General features: G+C 43.5%; 1 protein-coding gene and 1 long non-coding RNA gene across 12 annotated transcripts in view; one reads left to right on the top strand and one right to left on the bottom strand.

Moving 5' to 3' along the window:
- Ebf1 (EBF transcription factor 1) overlaps positions 1–19380 on the bottom strand; it is a 393351-nt gene that overhangs the window by 123644 nt on the left and 250327 nt on the right. For all 11 annotated transcript variants that reach the window (XM_006246120.5, XM_006246117.5, XM_017596958.3 and 8 more), the window contains one exon: positions 12857–12938. In XM_006246120.5, the coding sequence (XP_006246182.1) occupies positions 12857–12938 (82 nt within the window). The remainder of the gene's footprint in view (positions 1–12856; positions 12939–19380) is intronic.
- On the top strand, positions 7305–13507 carry LOC134480679 (uncharacterized). Its single transcript, XR_010055334.1, has 2 exons — positions 7305–7523; positions 11861–13507. It is a non-coding gene; the product is annotated as an uncharacterized LOC134480679 (long non-coding RNA).

Here is a 19380-nt window from a genome sequence, read left to right as displayed (position 1 = left end):
TTGAGAAATGAAAGACAAGGGCAAGAGCGCTAATAGATCTGCTCTTATAATGAGACCAGCCTCCTGAGCAAAATCAGGAGAGTCCTGAGTTATTTTGTTCAACTCCCCTCTTGCTTGGAAAGACTGTCGATTTAATTGTTCTCAGGTTTGAGAGGCAGCAGCCTCTGAAGAGGTGAAGGGCTTTACCGAACTTGGTACACACTGTGACCTTAGTTTCTGGGGCAGCCTTTTCTCTGCATTGGCTAAGAGGACACAGGCTTCTAAGACTCTTAGGCAATGTTATGGTTTCTCTGCCTGGTGAGCAAGGGCAAAAAGCATGCCACCTTGGTCCAGACCTGTCAGTTTTCAATGCTGAATGGCAAAGTACCGGCTACTTTAAGCAATTAACACCCCACTGTCCCTCATTTTCATCCGAAAGCATCCGGGGAAAATGTGTTCTTTCCCTGAGAGCTGGCCATAAACTACAGACTGTGGACACATGGCTCCCAGGGTTGATTTTAATAACTTATTAAAATGCACACTTGATGATTCAGTAGCTACCACGGACCCAGTGTGCTCTCTTCCGTCAGTCAAAATTCCATCTAGAACAAGTCACTCACACAGGGACACCAGAGATTGATGCAGTCTTTGGCCGCGTGTGCTCTATATATTCATCACTAGCTGACCAGGTGTGACAGGGTCTGAAGCCAGTGTTTGTCCCTCATCAATCCTGGCTTAATTTAAAAGAAGAAATTGAGGGGACACATAAAGAAAATGGTCTATTTATTTTCAAAAAAACGACCCTATGCCATGACAGTATCCTTAAGACAACAGAAGCGCTTTTTAGTGAGGGAGATGGCTTTGCTGAAAAATCACATAACAGCTGGGTCTTTCAAAGAAATGTTGATTTACTACGAGACCACAATTGAGTGGTCACTGGAGTCGTTAGCTGAACAAGCTATAAAAGGAAATCCCAAACAGTATCTGTTTCCAGCGTCAGGAAATGGAAAGTGGTTACCCCAGACGTCTGTCCTCAGAGGAGAGAGCAAGCAGTAGCGCTTTACCAAGCACCTGTAAGACACCAGCACTTAGGACTTCAAACTTCTGCTCTCTTTAAAAAAAAAAAAACAAAAAAAAAAAAAAACAAAAAAAAAACACTGTCATATCACTTCTGACATTAAATAAAAAGAAATGCCAAAAAAAACCCACCCCAAAGCCTGTTAAGAAAGAAAACTATACTACATACATTTCCCTTTTCTTAGTAAGGAGAGGCCACAGAGCCATCTGCGTAACAGGGCCACTTAACAGTGAACACAACCATAACCTGACGATGGGGGACAGATGACCTCTGGGCTACTTGTCCTAGGAACTAACTAGGAAATATACCCCTCGAAAACTTATGGCTCAACCTCCCAAGCCCAAAATAAAATTTCCTCTTATTCCAATTTGAAAATGGCTTGGGAAAGATTTAAACAAAGTATTTTCAGACATTGACCCACAGAATCACTAGCCAATCTGTGACTAATCTGTGAGGTGAAAAAGAGGAGCTGGAACTTCGAAGCTGACTTTGAAAACAGACCCATGGTAGGTGGGCAAGGAGCCTCCTAGCTCAACATAGAATCAGTTGGCTGCTGGCAGGTGAGGCAGGCAAAGGGACAGCCTGTCCACATTGTGTCAATAAAACTCAAATTTAGAAAAAAGCATAGAAAACTAATTTCCTTCTGTATTCAGCCATTCCTTTATTTTTATTTCCCCTTTCACCCCACTTCCCGGAGGGGGGATATTAGTTGCTATAATTTTACTCTGTTGTGACCAGGCTCTCCAAGTTTAATAATTTCACTATCCAAAAGTATGACTATTAAAAATAACACTAGGTAAAATATAAAAGTCCATTCCTGAGAGGAAGTAGCCACATTTCAGGTGCTGCTAGCCACCTGAACACTCCAAATATAGCACTTTGAACCCTCCAGAATGTTCTACTGGATAGCATGCCACTGAAATGGCTCTAAAATCATTTGGGACATTTTACTCATAAAGGCAAACTGTAGGTTGAGTCCTACCTATAGAAATAAATACAGGTTTAGTGCTAAACATATATATATATATATATATATATATATATATATATATATATATATATATATATCAGTGGGCTTTTTAAAATGGCACCAGTTTTTACAACCATATCCTCAGGCATGCAGTTTCTATGTTGCATGGTCTTGATTCTGTCTGGGTCCTGGCCCTCCAAATGAGGGCATTTGCTCTGAGGCTGTAAAGAGAACAAGAAGGAGGGGGGGCGGTCTGCAGCTATGTGTAGCTTTATTGAGAATTTATGCTATGGTTTTTGTTTCTTGGTGTGTTGTCAGCAGCTCAGAAACTGACTCAGTGCACTCTTTCCAGGATCTAGAAACCCCAGAATCAATTGTTATTATCATCGCCTTCCCTTTAGAATTTGGAAGGATTGCACACAGAATAGCTATATTCCTTCATGGATGCAACCTTGGCCACCAGCTGAAAGGGAACATACTATTTCCACATCCCAGAGTCCCTGACACTCCAATGATATTTATAACAGTCTCCGATTCTTAAGGCTAATTCTGTGAGGCTGAATTTATCCCAGTGGCAAGCCTGGTCCCTGGTCCCCAGGGTAGCAGGAAAGGGGCATTCTTACTTCTCGAGTAAGACCAAACAAGTGTTGGGCTGATAAACCTGACCTGACACGGTGACTCCTGAGAGTCATTAAAAGGACTCAAAGGAAACTGTTATTTTAAAAAAAGAGGACAGAGGGATAATGCCCTCTGTCCTATGGATCTCCCCGTTTGAAAGACCTGCCCTCACAACATGAGTTGACATAACCGAGAACACTAGCAAATTGTCCTTCTTATAGGATTGAATGATTTCACTCCCTAGAAGACGTCTCCATCTTAGCCTGCTACATTCTAAGCTTGACACTAAGTGAAACATCACTGCTTAGAAAACAGTCTACGACACAAGACAGCTTGGAGGTCTAGTTTCTCCAATGTTTCTTCCCAGGACGGATTTCTAGAAAGTTCTGCCATTAGAGTTCTCACTCGTCCTCGCTTCTCAGGCTGTCCTTTGTTCCCTATCACGAGAAAGACCTTGTGTGTCCTAACTACATCATCTAAGATTAATGAAGCAGACCCTGAGTCCCACAAGCAGATTTTCAAAAACAGACACAAGCTGCTAAACTCAATGGTGAGCGGATGATCGCAGTAACAGGAGTAGTGGCTTACATGGAGGAAGGGATTATGACCAATACAAGGACTCAAAATTCCTATCCCTCTGCCTTTCTCAAACTGGAATAAAGCCAGAGGACACACATGGTATCAAAGCACTGCCAATGTGTAAGTTCATAATCTTTGGTGAAACATATTTTCTTCTTCATAGAAAGTCAGTCGCTCTGGTAAATTAATTTGGAAACATCACAAAACCTTGCCTTTCAAAGCTACCTATGTAAGTTACATGTGGTAACTCCATAGAAGGAAATGTGTAGCACGGTTGGTTTGGTTCATGGTTCTGCCCCTAGGGTTTCAACTTATTGTATTTTTTGCATTAATCTATGGACCCTAATAGATTAACTGACTCTAATACCCAGGTGTTTCTGTTTTCCTTTTTTTTTCTTTCTTTCTGTTTTTGTATTATTTTTTCACAAGTGTATGTGGCATGCACCCGTGTGCAGGTGTGTTCTTGCTTTAGTAAGTATTCCAGTGCACGCAGAGGCCCAAGGTTGACATTGGGACTCATCCTTAGGTTTTCTACTGAGCAGGGTCTCTTAATCAAGACCAGAGCGCATAGATAGAGGTTTTCTTACTAGACAGCTTGATCTTGGGATTCTCTCTGTCTCTGCTTTCTCCCACAGGCATCACAGGTATGCCACTATGCCTACCACCCCACATGTACATGGGTTTCCGGGGATCTGAACTCCCAACCTCCGCCTTGCTGGACAAATGCTTTAACCACTGAGCCATCCCCCCGACCCCAATAACAAAGGCACTGAAGAAAAGCAGTGACTTGAAGCAAATGGAGGAAAAAGTAACTGAGCAATAATTTGTGGAAAACTATACAGGAAGAAAAAGCAGAAAAACACTGGCACCTCTGGTTTAATCTCCAAAGAATTAGACAGAATAAACAAAAACGTCAGTTCCAAGAGGCATTAAAATGTCCCATCACCACTACCAAATTTATGTGTTGAATCCCTAGCCTCCATTGCTTCGGAATGGTGGGATTTCCAAATAGGACTTTTATTACATTAAATGAGGCCACTGAGCTGGGCCCTAATCCAATATTACCACTATCCTACCAATAAAGGGTATTTGGACACCCAGAAAGAATGTGAGGTTGGGTACTGTTGAGAAGCAGGGGAGATATTTGGGTATAAAGATTCCCATGTGCTGACTGTGGTGGTAGGCAGGTGAACTTATATATTTGCAATGAAACTCTATAGAACCGAAAAAATATCCCCACACCAATGAGTGCAAGCGCATTCAGGGAAATTTGAGTAAGATGTGCAGATGCTGTCAAGGTCCCTATCCTGGCTCTAATACTGTTCCAGAATGCTGTAACATTTGAAGGAGACTGGTCAAAAAATGTAGGAGAATCTCTCACCGCTACTTATACCAACAGTGCCTGCCTCTGCAATCACATCAAAAAAAATTTTTTTTCAACTAAATATAAGACATCAGCAACCAAGATGTCCTTCAAAGGGTGAATGGATAAACAAACTAGTAATCCATACAATGGCATATCATTTAGTGATAAAAAGAAATGAGCTGTCAAACCACAAAAAGGCATGGAGGAATCTTAAATGCATATTACTAAATGGGGGAGAAAAGCCAATCTGAAGAGGCTATATACTGTATGATTCCAACTAAATGACATTCTGCAAAAGGCAGAGCTGTGGAGACTGTAAAAAAAAATCAGTGCTTGCCAGGACTGGGGGAAGGAAGGCATGAATCAGTCAGGAGAGGACAGAATTTTAGGGCAGTGAGACTATTTTGTATCACAGTGTAATGGTGGATAGCTTTGCTTTATTTGTCCTAAACTCTGGGACACACAACGCAAAGAGAGGCCTGCTGTCACCAGGGGCTTTGGTTTCTGGTGGTAACCTGGCATTACACTCTACAACCAAGGTATCAATCTGTAGGGAAGGCAGGGCAGCGACACTATGACAACATGTAAGAACTTCCATGGAGCTGTTCGTCTGCAAACCTGATATCATTGTACAAAACAGTCTGATGTTCTTTCAAGATCAAACTACTTCTGAGCAGGGCTGGCAAACGGTGGCAGCACGAGAGACTCAAAGCCAGAGGACAAATTACCTTCCAGTGGGGTCTCACTCACAACAGTGTGGGTTCCTGACTTGAGTTTATCTGTATGTCTTTCCTGCTGGTTTCTTCCAGTACAAATGGATGGTTTTGAGGCGCCTAGTGACAGCTTAAGTATTATTTACGTAAAAACGGTCTGCAGCAGTTAGGTCTTCATTAACTTTGTCCTTTAAAATATCCTTGACTGATAAGAAATGAGATATTCTCAGAAATGTGCCTGATTGCTAGTTTCTATCTGGTTGAGAGATCCCAAATAAGTCATTAAAAATTATGGAGGACGTGTGAACCTCCAGGATGTAACAGAGTGGAACTGCAGGAGACAGGGAGTGGCTAACTGAATTAAATCTTAGACTGAAGGCTCAGGGCAAAGTTATACACTCTCTGGATAGGATGACAAGAGCGGAAGTTCCCATCTGTATAGAGGGAGGTGGAAACCTGTGGAAACCAGATCGGCTCCTGTCCTTCCTATCTCCTGAGCTGAGAATATACTAAACCTCATCCCTCACACAGTGAATGAGGATGCTTCTTGATGACTTCTGATCGTGTAGCTGGTACGTCGCTGGTACTCTATGCTAATTCATCGAGGTAAATAGAGAGAAAGGTCAGGTACCTTCTGTGGATTTGAACATGGCACGTGTGCACAAGCAAAGATAACTCTGGTCAACAGCTAGGATTCCAGGACCGGACAGTGATTAGATTTCCAAGCCCATCACTTTCTAAGTTGTAGCCACAGACACACCAGTCATAGAACTGAGCTGTGAGTCTACCTTGTGTGTGCTGTACGTCAGGCATCGTCGCATGGACTACAGAAGTAGCAATAAGCAAAGTGCAGACTAAGTTTTTGAGTGAGCTCTTAGTTCCTATTAGCTTAGTTCTTGCAGTTTAGTCCCTAACATCAGAAGAGAGACATTTAAGAACCAATGAGGCCTGTAGCTGAAGAGCCTGCTAAATTCCAAGATAAAAGGTAGAATAGCTTTGATCCGTAAGTCCTTATACAGATACCCACTCCTTTAGGCAGTCGCCGGTCAATCCAAACACTTTACAACTACCTTTGTTTGTGGTTTACATTTTCTTCTAAGGCAGCCATACTTAACGTGGACAGCTAAGTGCACAACCACCTCTCAGCGAACCCCCATCCCCAAGGATCCCTTCTCAGTGATGCACACCGTCTGCCAAGGCTCAGAGCAAGGCATATGCCAAGATACAGATTGGCCCAGTGAGCAGTGATGATTTCATAGACCAGGTTGAAGATTCCCCATGTTTGACCGTGTTTCATGAATTAATCTTGTTTTCTGAAGCTATCGCTAGGGTTGCTTTCAGTATAATTAATCAGCAGGGGTACATCTTGGAATTATTCTGCATGGGAAGGGGAGGGGGAGGCAGATCTGACTCCCAGAATTCTGTTGATAAAGAATTTAATCGTAAGATGGGCTGTTTGTCAATGCGATACAAGTCCATCTGAGGGAGAGAGAGTGGAGGGTGGGGAGGACAAAAGAGAGGAGAATGCTTCCTTCTTTGATAAGTGACTTTCGAGCACTCTGCTTCACCATGGGCGTATATTTTAAGACTGCTATAATCACAGCACATAAAATATTGATTTGAAGAGACCATGGCTTTTTAAAGCAAATAACAAAATTCTCCATTTTATGATTCACTTTAAAAACTTGCCCTTTCATCCCATAACCTGTGTCAAATCAGTTCTGAAAAGAAAAACACTTTTTTTGTTAGAAATCTGAGATAAATAACCTAATGATTTCTTTTATCCCCTATCCAAATGACTAAATGAAAGAGGAATGTTTAGACAGGATAAAATGAGTTTGTTCTAGTTGTTTGCTATGCTCAGGGCCCTTGTCTGGCTTTTCCAAGAATGATGTAATATAGTCATATCTTGGTATCTGTGGAAAGTTGTTACCCCCACACACAAGAATGCAGAGATCCTTTAAAATGGCATTATTTTGTGTTAGCATTATATTACCCCATACAGTTAAAGGAACTCTACTTAGACTATTGGATACTATGAAAGAATGATTACCAAAGAATTTTATACATAATCAGCACAAATGCAGAGTTGTTCAAATATTTCCCATCTGCAGGTCGTTGAATCTGTAGAAGGAGAATCCATGGATGAGGACTAACTGTAGTAATTCTGAGACCAAGCTCTCACCTTCTACACTATCATCCCTGATCTCATGCTTGAAGGTAGGATGCCATCTCTACTTCTGTTCTTTTTTCCTCTCTCTCTGTCGTAATATCTTGATTCATTTTCTTTATGGCAAGAACCACAATTTCCAATTATTTACAACTACTAATCTTTACAGATCCTCATTGTGATAGCTAATGGAAACTCATTCCTTACACATTCACTTTCTCTCCTTCCTGGTGTTTATCACCAGGCATTAGCAAACCTCCTACACTGGCCACGTGACTGGCTACTAGCCAATAGAAAATGAGAAGGTTTGACAAGGACTATTTCTAAGCCAAGAATCTAAAGACATTATAAGCTATCGTTATGCATCCCCCACCCCTCTTCTGGCTCCATAAAGACAAGAAAACTCTAAAAAATTAGGGGCGAAAATCTACTCTTCAAAGCATGAACACCAGCATGTATCTACTATATGCGAGTCATTAGAAATTCATTGGCCTACATGTGAGCCAGGATATATTATTTGATCTATGTGTTACAGAAGCTACTCTTGCCCTAAAATAACCCCCAACCAAAATATCAGTTTCATTACAGCAAAGGCTCTATCTTTTGCACTCATCATTATAGGCTTACCACCTAGCACTCTAATAAATACTGCTGAGTGTTTGCACACATGAATGAGAGAATATATCTTACATCTATATTCATATATGCCGTTGTCATAGATCTAGCATTTTTATACAGATGCAGAGTTATGGCCTATCAAAAAAAACTTTGCTGAAGGGAGAAGATGAATTTGGAAATTTATATTTTACTTCGGTCTCCAGGTCTTGTGGTTTCCACTATGACGATGACTTGAGACCAATTCTTGTTCCTCCTTCACCTCTCTCATCTGCCAGTCCCAAGAATGAAAGAGGGGGCTCTGGATTTAAATCTGAACCTTGAGTTGTCTGGCTCCTGTCAGTTAAAAGCCAGACTGACGTGGCTTTAACACGGTCCCTTAACATTAGCATCTTTTTACTGTCAAGCTAGAGAAATGGGCTCATTTAGTCACACTGAATTGCTCCCTGTGTCATGAGCTGTTTCTAGCCCCAATTTGCCCCCCTCTCATTCCTTTGCCCTTCCCCCACACCCACCACAACGAAATGAAGCCTGTATCCACTATTGTATTTAAGCAAGTATGTTACCTTAACCGCAGCCTAGGGATTTCAAAAAGAAAACATCCATTATTTAAAAATAAGGGGAAACAAGAGGATTGTACCAGGTTTTCTACAAGGCTTGTGCCACACTTCCTAAGCTTTTCAGAAAGCGATTAATTTTTTGAGAACATTCAGGTCACACTAATTGACGTGACCTGTGTAATTAAGAAGTCTCTGTTTACACACCACAAGTCCAGCCACTGTGAGGCTAAGTCATCCTGACAGAATATCTTCACATGTCAGGAGATCAACAACCTTTCTTATGTCTTCCTGGGTCACCTACATGGGTCTCTGACCGTTCTTCTGAGGACACAGGAAGTAGCTTGGTGGTATGGAGATAGGACTGACCAGGGAAACATAAAAGAGACAAAAGAGAAGCCATATCAAGGACAGCTGATGGATGCCATCTCTTGGGCCATGAAGGGTAAATCCATCAGTACTTTCTGGAAGTCGGCTTTTCAGTAATACTTATATTGTAAAGAGTGGATCAGAGTTGTCCATACCAAGGAGACCCTTTTCAGCCCTTCTCCTGGACACAGGGACATAAAAAGTACATGAAACCAGAGTCTCAATGTCTCTGCTATGAAAACAAGAGATAAAAATGTCCCTTGTTTGTAAGGAACCTTCAGTCACTATTAGGAACATGAGTGCATGCACACACACCTGCACACATCTTTCCTTTTTTGTGGATCCTGAGATCCTAAGATTTGGGAACCTCACACTCAAGATCCTCTGGATGTCTGAGGGTGGCACTAGTCCATTGCAATGTAAAGAGAAGGCTTTGTTGTCCTGGAGAATTGGTCCAAACTGCCATTGGGGGAAAGAGTTATGCTGACGTAATTGCTACATTTCCAAATTTTCCTACATATGGAAACTACTCAGGGCTGGGCCTACCTGTTTCATGAACTTTGGTTGGGTTGCAAGCATATGCATGAAGTCTCTTTGGGAAAACTTTTCTAAGCTATCCTATGATTCTATCAGTTATTTCTGGGTGTCACTGTGGATCTTAGATGTTCACGGATCCCCTGTTGCCTCACCAAGTATCTATCGTCAGACTCTGGATAAGTTTTTTGTTGTCCCAAAACATCAGATAATATCCAAGTCACAGTGTGTGGCTTGAACTTCTACTTGACGGGGGTATAACTTGGAGAGAAGTCCTTTACCGCTCTAAACTCACTTTCTTCTGGCTGAAACATCCACATTTGCATGGTTTTTAATAGGGATGCTATGACAATAGCTATAATTCATGGAAAATATTTCATGTTATATCTCTTATGAAATAATCACTCAGCAAATGTTAGCTTCATCTTCTTTATCACCACCACCACCATCATCAACAGCAATGTCTATGGATATATGTAAACTCAGACATAGCATCTATACATATGAATGGAATTGACTGAATACAGATACTGGAACAAATATCCATCTACCAGAAATTAATGAAGTTAGCTAGAAATAAACAACAGCAGAGAAGAAAGGAGGAGAAGCCAGTTTGACAAGGAGAAAAAAAATAAATCAGGGAGAAGCATGAGTTCAGTGTTGGGGTTATGGGCCCAAGGTTCTACCAAGCATCTGGACAGCTAAACTGAACCCAAGAACCAGGTTTCAGAGACCTTCAGCCCACAGTTCTCACTGCTCAGAGTGGGTAATGGAAACAGTAGGTTGAACCTGAGATCCAATAAGAAGTTTATCCTGGTTGATAAAGACACAATTTCTCTTAACCCAGGGCTTGTGTCCATGGTGGTCGAGGTAGCTATTCCTTTGGGGAAAGCTCTTTCTATTTAGAATCCCTTTGGGGGTCAATAAGGCAAAGTGCTGCCCCACATCAGTCGTGTGTGTTTAAAGGTCAGTATGGAACTTGGGTAGGAAGGCAATTATCCCTAATCAAAGGATGCAGTTACTACAGCACAATGCTGCTACAGAGAACTTAGCCAAAGGTCATCAAGTGTAGGGAAGAACCGGTGGCTTTCCATCGGGGGCCATTTTGTCTCTCTTTTTCCTACCAATGGTGTCTAATAATGTCTAGAGACCCTTCATTAGTCAAGAGAAGGGAAATGGGCTATTCTCTATCAGTGTCCCATGACTCAAGAGAACTGATACAAGAGATACAATGCACAGAATCTACACACACACAACACACACATACAACACACACACAACATACACACAATACAAATACAACACATACATACAACACAACACACACACATACCACACATACAACACACACAACATACACACACAACACAGATACAACACACACAACACAAATACAACAGACACACAGCACAACACGCATATACCACACACACAACACACACATACAACACATACAACACACACAACACATACACACACCACAACATACACAAACAACACATACAACACCACACACACACACACACACACACACACACACACACACACACACAAATTATCTAGTCCAAAAGATTCACTGTGCCCAAGAGGAGAAGTCCTAGACTAAATTAAGGGCTTAATTAAATTTATCACTAGAATTGCCCCTAAAAGCGGAACTTTATTATTTATACACTAACTTATAAACAAATAGTGCCCCTTTCTTCATATGCTCAAAAAGAATATACTGAGATACTTGCTGTCTTACCTGAGAGCTATTATTTCTAAGACCCATACTCACTCGCAGGCCCTGTAAAACTCTACATAGCTACTCTTCAAGGCCCCCAGTATTGCCAAAGTCCTTCCAATTCTACTGCCCTGAGAGATACTATAGATGCTGGCAAAGTCATGAGACATGATTATTATACACACATTGTTTCACGACTATAGATCTTTGTTCCTAACCCAAACCTGACCAAAAGAAACATCTGTCTGAAAAACCACAGGAAGCTCTCAAATAGCATAAGCTTAAAAAGACACTTTGAAAACAGTAGCATCACAGTTTGAAGGCAGGAGCTGGCCAGGAAACAGTTTCTGAGAAACTAATACTTCATTGGGTTCTCCAGATTCATCCCCACCAAGACTAAATGTGGTAAGGCTGACATGATTTTATAGAAATTCTCTAAGATCTCAGGAGACGATATCGTCCTTCCACTGGATTTATTTTTTAATGAGACTAATAAGTCTCACTTCTTTTTTTAAAAAAATCATTTTGAAGACTACGATATTGACAACCCCAATCAATGTTCAGAATCTCTTTCCTTATTTCCCCTCAGAGATCCTGCAGCTGAAATTTATCAAGCACCTTTTGGCGCTCAGACACCGAAAACTGCACTTGGAGCTGACTAAACAGACGTAGGAGTGAATCTTCAACAGCAAGCTGTCTCTCTGACAGGTTGTGCAAGCGTGCATCAACGTTGACAGGGCAAATGCCTTACCCGTAAGATGAGCTGGAGAGCGTGGAGAGCCGTGAAGGGAAAGGGGCTTAACTTTACTACCTGCGATCTGTTCCCTGGTTCTACACCACCTGGGAGCTTGTTAGAAACAGAATTCCAGCCCCACCCCACCCCCATCTCAATCAGTATCTAACAAGGTCCTCAGGGATTCGCACCACGTGAGGCTGCAGTAGTATTGTGTCTAGAATTCTTCAAACTCCCATGTTTGAGACATCACCCTATTGTTTTTGGGTTTTCAGCCTTTCAGTATATTCTTTCAGGTCAGTATGCTTTAAACGGTGGCAGATCTGGAGGACATTTAGTAAAATGTACATGTGGGGTACAGGTTCCTGAAGCAGAACAGAGGGTATAGCCACATTCTGCTTCTTAAGGCTCCGCTTATAACCTGCGGTTGGTGCTGGCAGCTGCTGAGATTGCAAGAGCATGGAGAGAGAATGGGCTTCCTGGTGTCACTTCCCGGTGCTCTTCCTCAGCAAAGTTCTACTTAGAAGAATTTTAGCAAACAAAGCCATCGTTCCTGTGCACTTGACTTAATCTGCGACTGTCTCATCACGTGAGCCCCTACAGGAAGCCAAGGCGAGGCTCAGAGGACACAGCTGCCTTCATCAGTGGGTGCAGGTAGAACAGCCCCAATTTTTGTCTGACAAAAACAACTCTGAGATTGCTGACGCCTGGGGACCAGTGGCCTCACCTGCTCCTCTTCACCTCTAGAGAAACAATTATACCCCATGCCTTCTGCCACCCCCCCAAAAAAATTCCCATTATCTCTTCACGTTCAAGCCATGATTAAGACATAAGCAAGCAAGGGGGACCCACCTGGAATCTCCGCATGTCACGTGGGTTCCCCGCATTCTTTAGGCAATTTTGGTTACACTTAAGGAAAAACTTCAGGAAGAATCTGTGGAGAAACAAAGGATCATGGTCAGCATTTCCATCCTAACGAGGGAGTCAGAGTCAGAAACCACTTCCAGGTCACACATCCTCATTGCTTCCCACATCTCCTGCAAAACTCAGGGCGGTATTAGAATGGGTATTATATCTGAGGCGCAAGTCTTGATATTCGCATCCAAGGGGTATTTTTTTTTTTATGAAGTGAACACTCTGGAACTGCCAACAGATCTCACAAAAGAAGCAAAAAAAACCCCAAGGGAGTGTTTTTATTCAGAGAGCAGGTCTTCATCACAATGTAACGTGGGCTCCAAATGGATCTAATTGAGAATCCCCGTGGTCCCCAAGCATAACATATCACTTGCGTGTTATAGGTTCACCAGTGAGGAACGGCAACGTGAAAACTGGATAAATACGGGGAGATTGTGAATACTTAAAACCTTGACATCTCCAAATAAAATCTTCAAATGAGCAACCCCGGGGAGGGGTAGAAGCAGTGGCATAACGACTAGACCAACTTCTCCAGTACCACCACATCGCTTTTCTTAGACACGTGCCTTAAACGAGAGCTGTCTGTGAGTGAGTGTGGACCTTCTTGCCTCTCTACCCACCTTAGATGCCGAGTGAGCTCTACAGTGAAAGCCCCAGGTTTTGCTTGGTTGGTGGTGTTGCTGGTGATGGCGTTGTTTTGTAAAGATGATGGCGGTCTCCAGTGGGTTAGAGAAATCCCAAGTAACCTGGTGCATCTATTTTAATGGTCAGAAATGCCCTGATGTGTGGGATACAGGACTTGGAGCCACTATGTAACTACTGCGGTGACATGCACACAATGGAAAATGGGTGGGGAGAGTCTGCACTAAGATATCCATACCGGTCACCCTCAGCTAAGCCCCTCATCTGTTTTCTATTTGAGAGTAATAGAGGATTTCTATGTCCATCCACTTCCCGTATACTCTTCTACTGTTGGAGCCAAGATATCCCTATGGAATGCATTAAAATACTGGTCAATGAAATTCTTCTAGAAATACCCTTGTTCTCTAGCTTTTACCCCACTTCAGGGCCATACCAGAATAAGACTGCCAACGCAATCTCAGTAACTCATGCAGAACGAGCATCCCATGATGTGTCCATCTGAATTTAGTTTTGAGTACAATGTCTGTCAGCAATGTAGCCCCCCTCCCCCTGCCATCCTCTGTCGTAAAGGAACTTCCTGAGTATGCACCGCATTCAAACAGCTTTCTACACACACTTTTCAGAACAACTGTTCTCCTTGGCCTCTTAGAATCTTCCAGGGTGGGAATGTGTAGGACCATTAAAGAGAAACAATGACTTTTTTCAAACAAAATGATAAGGCTTAACAGTATAAGAGTCTTCTTAAATGAAGTCATTTTGGCATGACACAACCCCCAGAACCCATCAATGAGGAGACCTCTGATAATGGTTCACCCCCTCCTTCCAGGGCCTCACCACAGGGGCCAAAGCTTATCGACCTCCTGCCTAGAATGAGTGACTCACAGAACACTGCTGAAGTCCAGCTGTGTCTAACAGAATCCACCCTGGGTCTCTTCCATGCCCAGAACAACTCTGCCACTGCGTATCAATCAGTCCTCTTCCTTTACAGCCACTCGGTCAATCAGTCCTCTTCCAACAAGCACTCACACTGACCTGTTCCTCTGAGCCCAGGAAGAAGACCCGACCAGCACATGTGGTTTTCAGACATTATCAACTAGGCTAAAGGAAGTGGTCATGAATGAGCTCCTCATCTTGCAGGGGCTGGGTTCTATATGAAAATCATCCAAAGGTCCAGAGAGGATCTCCACTCTAACGACAATGAAATTTTGTGTGGGGGTTGGGTAGTGGCAGTGAGGTACAAAAAGATTTTATAAAAGTTCCCAGTATGGGATTCACATCCAAACTGTAGCAATATATACTAGGTAGGAGAACCACAGGATTATTGTCTCCCACCCAAGACAACAACACACTGGGGAGGGATATCCCTGCCAGTCTCCCTCCAGTGGGCCCCCCTGCCTGTCTCCCTGTGGTTGGTAATATTTACCGCCTGTGCGTGTTTAAGCCATTTGAGCCCAGGCCTGACAGCCAGATTCAGGTTGTGTTAGAAGGAGCTGTCAGCACACCCTCTGGCATCCTGAACTCAGACAACTGCTAGCCACCGTGAGGGGTTCCATCTGGTGCCAAAATGGGTTTTGAAAGACAAGGCAAACAGGACACTGGCTTTGCCAGAGAGAAAAACATCAAGGGAGCCAGGGATCTTCTGCCTCAAAGATGAGCAGGACTCGGGCGCCTGTCAGCAGCTCATCGTTAGCACAAAACCTATGCCGGGCACACATTGGATCACCTTTAAAGCTATGCCAGGCACACACTGGATTGCCGTTAAAGCTATGCCGGCCACACACTGGATCGCTGTTACTCTAAGCTTCCCTGCCACTTGGCCTGCGAGCAGAATCCCCTGCCTACCCCCTCAGCAGCGGATCACTTGCTGAAATTGAAGTCCTGACCATCTGTCACGGATAAGACAGCCGTCGACTGGTGCCTGGGACCTCACACAAGCCCTTATGTGGCAAAGATGCTGTGGAGGGCCAGTTCTTTTGGGGAAAGCCAGTCCCAGTCCAAGGCCTTAGGAATTCTCTCAAAGTTTTCCCCTAAGTACAGGCCAAGTATCTGACCCTTTTGGATCACACTTCCTAAAAGGAGCTCAAAGGAGTAAAGAGGAGTTAAAAATACCCTCAGTGAGAGATCGACTCAGATGCAAGACGCACAAACTTGGAGGATGATTTACTCAAGTAAACATATAAGGCATCCGTTAACTTGGGGACGCATGTGTCTAGTGTCTGCTGCCCCACATAGAAGATCTCCAATTCGAAGGGGCTTTTAACAAAGTGGAAGCGATTGTAACAAAAACCATATGTTTGTCTAATGAACTTCCACATTCTGTGTGTTTGATAAAACGTCAGGGGAAAGAGCATGGCTGCCCTACCCCAACTGTGGGAACCTGGCCCTCAGCAGGACAAAGTCACTATTGGTACCGTAGAGTCCTGAGGAATTCCATAAAGTCTGAGATCAAACTCTCTTTTCAACTTTGCTCTTTTTTTATTTTGGAGGGTGGCATGGAGATGTGGTAAAAAAAAAAAACCCCAACAACACCTCTCAGCTAACTTTCCACAGGAGTAACGCCATTATTATTTAATACATCTTTCACTGGGTTATTATCCAGAGCATTTAAGTTCCCAGGGTCTCCCTGAATCCCCCACTGAAATCCTTTAAGGTCGGCATGCCAGGAAGGAACTAACTCACCCAGAACACAACACACAAAGACAATAAAAATAAAGGACAGAGTTAGAGTTCAAAACTGGTATTATAGATTGCCCATAGGGCTAGCCATGATACCCATTTTTCATGAGCTTTAGGAATTCAGTGTGGGCGTGTGTGTGTGTGTGTGTGTGTGTGTGTGTGTGTGTGTGTGTGTGTATGTTTTGTATGTGTGTAGTTTATGCACATATATGTATGCAGGTGCACACATACATACATGTACCCACTGATGCCCAGTGTCCTGTTCAATCGTACTCTACCTTATTCCCCTGAGACAAGGTCTCTCCTGGAACGTGAAGCTTGTCATTTTTTTCCCACTAGACTGGTGGCCAGCAAGCACCGGGAAGCCTACTGTCTGCTCCCTGAACATTGCTGGGATTTCAGTTCCAGAGACAGCCATGCCCAAACTTTGAAGCGGATTCAAGAGATCTGCCCTCAGGTCTTGGTCTTCAGCTGTGTGCATCGAGGGCTCTTACTCCTGAGCTGTAATCTGCAGCTCAGATTACAGGAAGACTTTTAAACTGACTTGGAACCATCCTTTCACCTAACCTCCCGATTTCACAGGCGAGAAAAATGAGGGTCTGAGGGCAAGAAGATGCACTCGTAGCTCCCAGTGGCTGTGAGAGCAGTCACTGCGTTCCACATGTGCTGATGTCAGATCTCTGATCTTTCCCATGCGATGCCAGCTCCATGCACCCCAGTCCAACAAGGGGCCAACATTCAAGCATGTGAAGGTTTGAGTCTAACACTTCTGTCAAGAAAGTGACAGCCATAAAACTGGAAGTGACATCCTACTAAAGTCCCGTGTAGTCTCATCCATCGATCAGGCTAGTAGGACAATGGTCCCATTATGAGGTGATTGAAACAAACACGTTATAGAATGTATTCGTTAATTTGGTGATATACTTTATTAGTAGTTCACCAAGCATTATCTGCCTTGCATTCACGTAACTAACATGGTATTGGTGGCCAAAAAAATACTAGGTTGTAGGAAAGAAATTACTTAAGCCATATAATCAGACATGAGGATATGAAAAACAAATAAACACCATCCCATGTCTCCAGATACATAATGGAGGTCATGGGACTTAAAACTAGTGCTGTTTAGTAAATGTTGGTTTACTAAAGAGAATCTAGAGCCTTCTTTAAACACAATTCAAAGCTGTCAATAAAGGCAGTCACAAAGTATTGTGGACAAGCCAGTTTTGCTGGAGATGAGATAAGCATAGATCAGGACCAGTTATTCCGTGACCCTGAGTGATGTTAACAAAAATGTGGAATAATAAGACTTTTCCTCTCATACAACTGGGTGACTTTTACCGGACATGTCGCTTTTATTGCTTGGCTAAATGTGTGATCTTCACCAAATGGATTTAATCTCTCTGTGCCTCAGTTTCATCCTTTGTAAAACGGAGAAACCATCAGAACGTGTTTTAGAAAGTCGGTAAGCATTTAAAGGGTGCTGAAACCTAGCACAGAGGGAGCAGCAATGCTCCCCGCTGTCAGTGATCAGGAGCAGGGGCATGCTGCCTAGACTAAGAGATGCTAATAGTTTCGGATATGAAAAGTATCATTTCCCTGGCGTAGTGCGGGCTAAGAAAATCAGTGAAGACCTAAGTACCTGGCAGGCACTGCGGGCTTCATCCAATGATGTGCAAAAGGAAAACAACAAATGGGGACAGTCACCCAGAGAAGGTGAGAGGAGTACAGCAGCTTTTCCAAACGCAGGGTAAGGCAGGGTCTTAAATGATGGAGAGCCCCAGCTAGTGAGAACTGAAGGACACACGGAATGAAACTGCCTTCCGAGCCTCAGCCTGCCTACCCTTAATTGTTATGCAAAGCAAGTGCCCTGGATCTGGACTGAACAGGTTGAGTTTTTACCTCTCCCAACCCAAAGTCTGAAAAATCACGTCTGTTTGCTTGCAGCTGTGCTCGTCATGTGCAGTCTTAGAGAAAAGTGTCAAAGCACACCCGAACGGAGACATAAAATCCCAGTCGTCAGCTTCAGACTCTCGGCAAGGTCCCCTGACTTATGCCCGCAGATGGTGAGGTGGCAGACGGTCCTTCCCAATGGTATTCAGTACCCTCGGACGCACTCTGGCCCGATACAAGAAACAGCTGTGTAGAAACAAATGTGGGGTCCCTTCTGGGTGAAGTTCAAGCTGCTCCCCACACACGATCTGGAGGGAGGACAGGGAAAGACCTTGTAATTCGAAGGACCTTTCTGGAGTCACAGACTGCCCTATCACCTTTACATCATCAGAGGACAGCTTGCTCTGGTGTCAGGGCTTCCTGCCATGAAATTACCAAGGAAATATTTCCAGGAAATACTAAGATTCCCCCAAATTGAAAGTATATAAATGTATATAGTACCTGCCCTTACCCAAGACTACCTGGGCTGCTTGAAGCTGTCTAAGAAATGCCCTCATGGAAGCTCTCAAATGTCCCAGTGCTCCTCAAGGAAGGAAGCTACAGTCCCACCCCAGCACCGTGGGGAAGTCGCCTTGAAAAGAGGACAGGTCAAAACAGAAAGAGAAAACTCTATTTTCAAGGTCAAAGAAGACTTCCTGGCTTCTAATTCACACACTACGCTGTAGGGTACAGTTCATCCATGAGAAAACATGATACCCAGAAGTCAGCCAAGATCCCAGGGAGGCCACGGGTCAGGGTAGGAAGCTACACTGAGAAAGGGCTGACCTCTTCTAGAACGAGACACAATAGTAACTGAAGACCTGTCTGACCTAGTCCTCACAGTCCTGCCTGTGACTTACACAGAGGGAAAGAGGAGAATATGGGGCAGGGGGCTCACATACCTGAAGCCATGAGGACTTTTTGCTCCCCACAGTGGAAGAGAAACTGAAATTAAGCCATGACACTATCTCAAGGATCCCAGAAGGAGAACACAAGGCTGCCCCTATTATTGGCCGCTGACTTCAAGAAGTTTACCTTCCCTGGCACATGCTTCCTGGATCTTGGGCATGTCTGGAAAGTGTGTGCCGCCTAAAGGGATACACATGATCACCTTGAAAAGGATTCATTACCTCAGAGCTTACAATTTGGCTCTGGTGAGAGGACATAATTAGTGGTGAGAACTTAAAGGGGGTGGGTGTTGGGATATCACAGCA

This window comes from Rattus norvegicus, chromosome 10, assembly GCF_036323735.1.
Source record: "Rattus norvegicus strain BN/NHsdMcwi chromosome 10, GRCr8, whole genome shotgun sequence".
NCBI lineage: Eukaryota > Metazoa > Chordata > Mammalia > Rodentia > Muridae > Rattus > Rattus norvegicus.
This window is presented reverse-complemented; position numbering and strand designations above follow the sequence as displayed.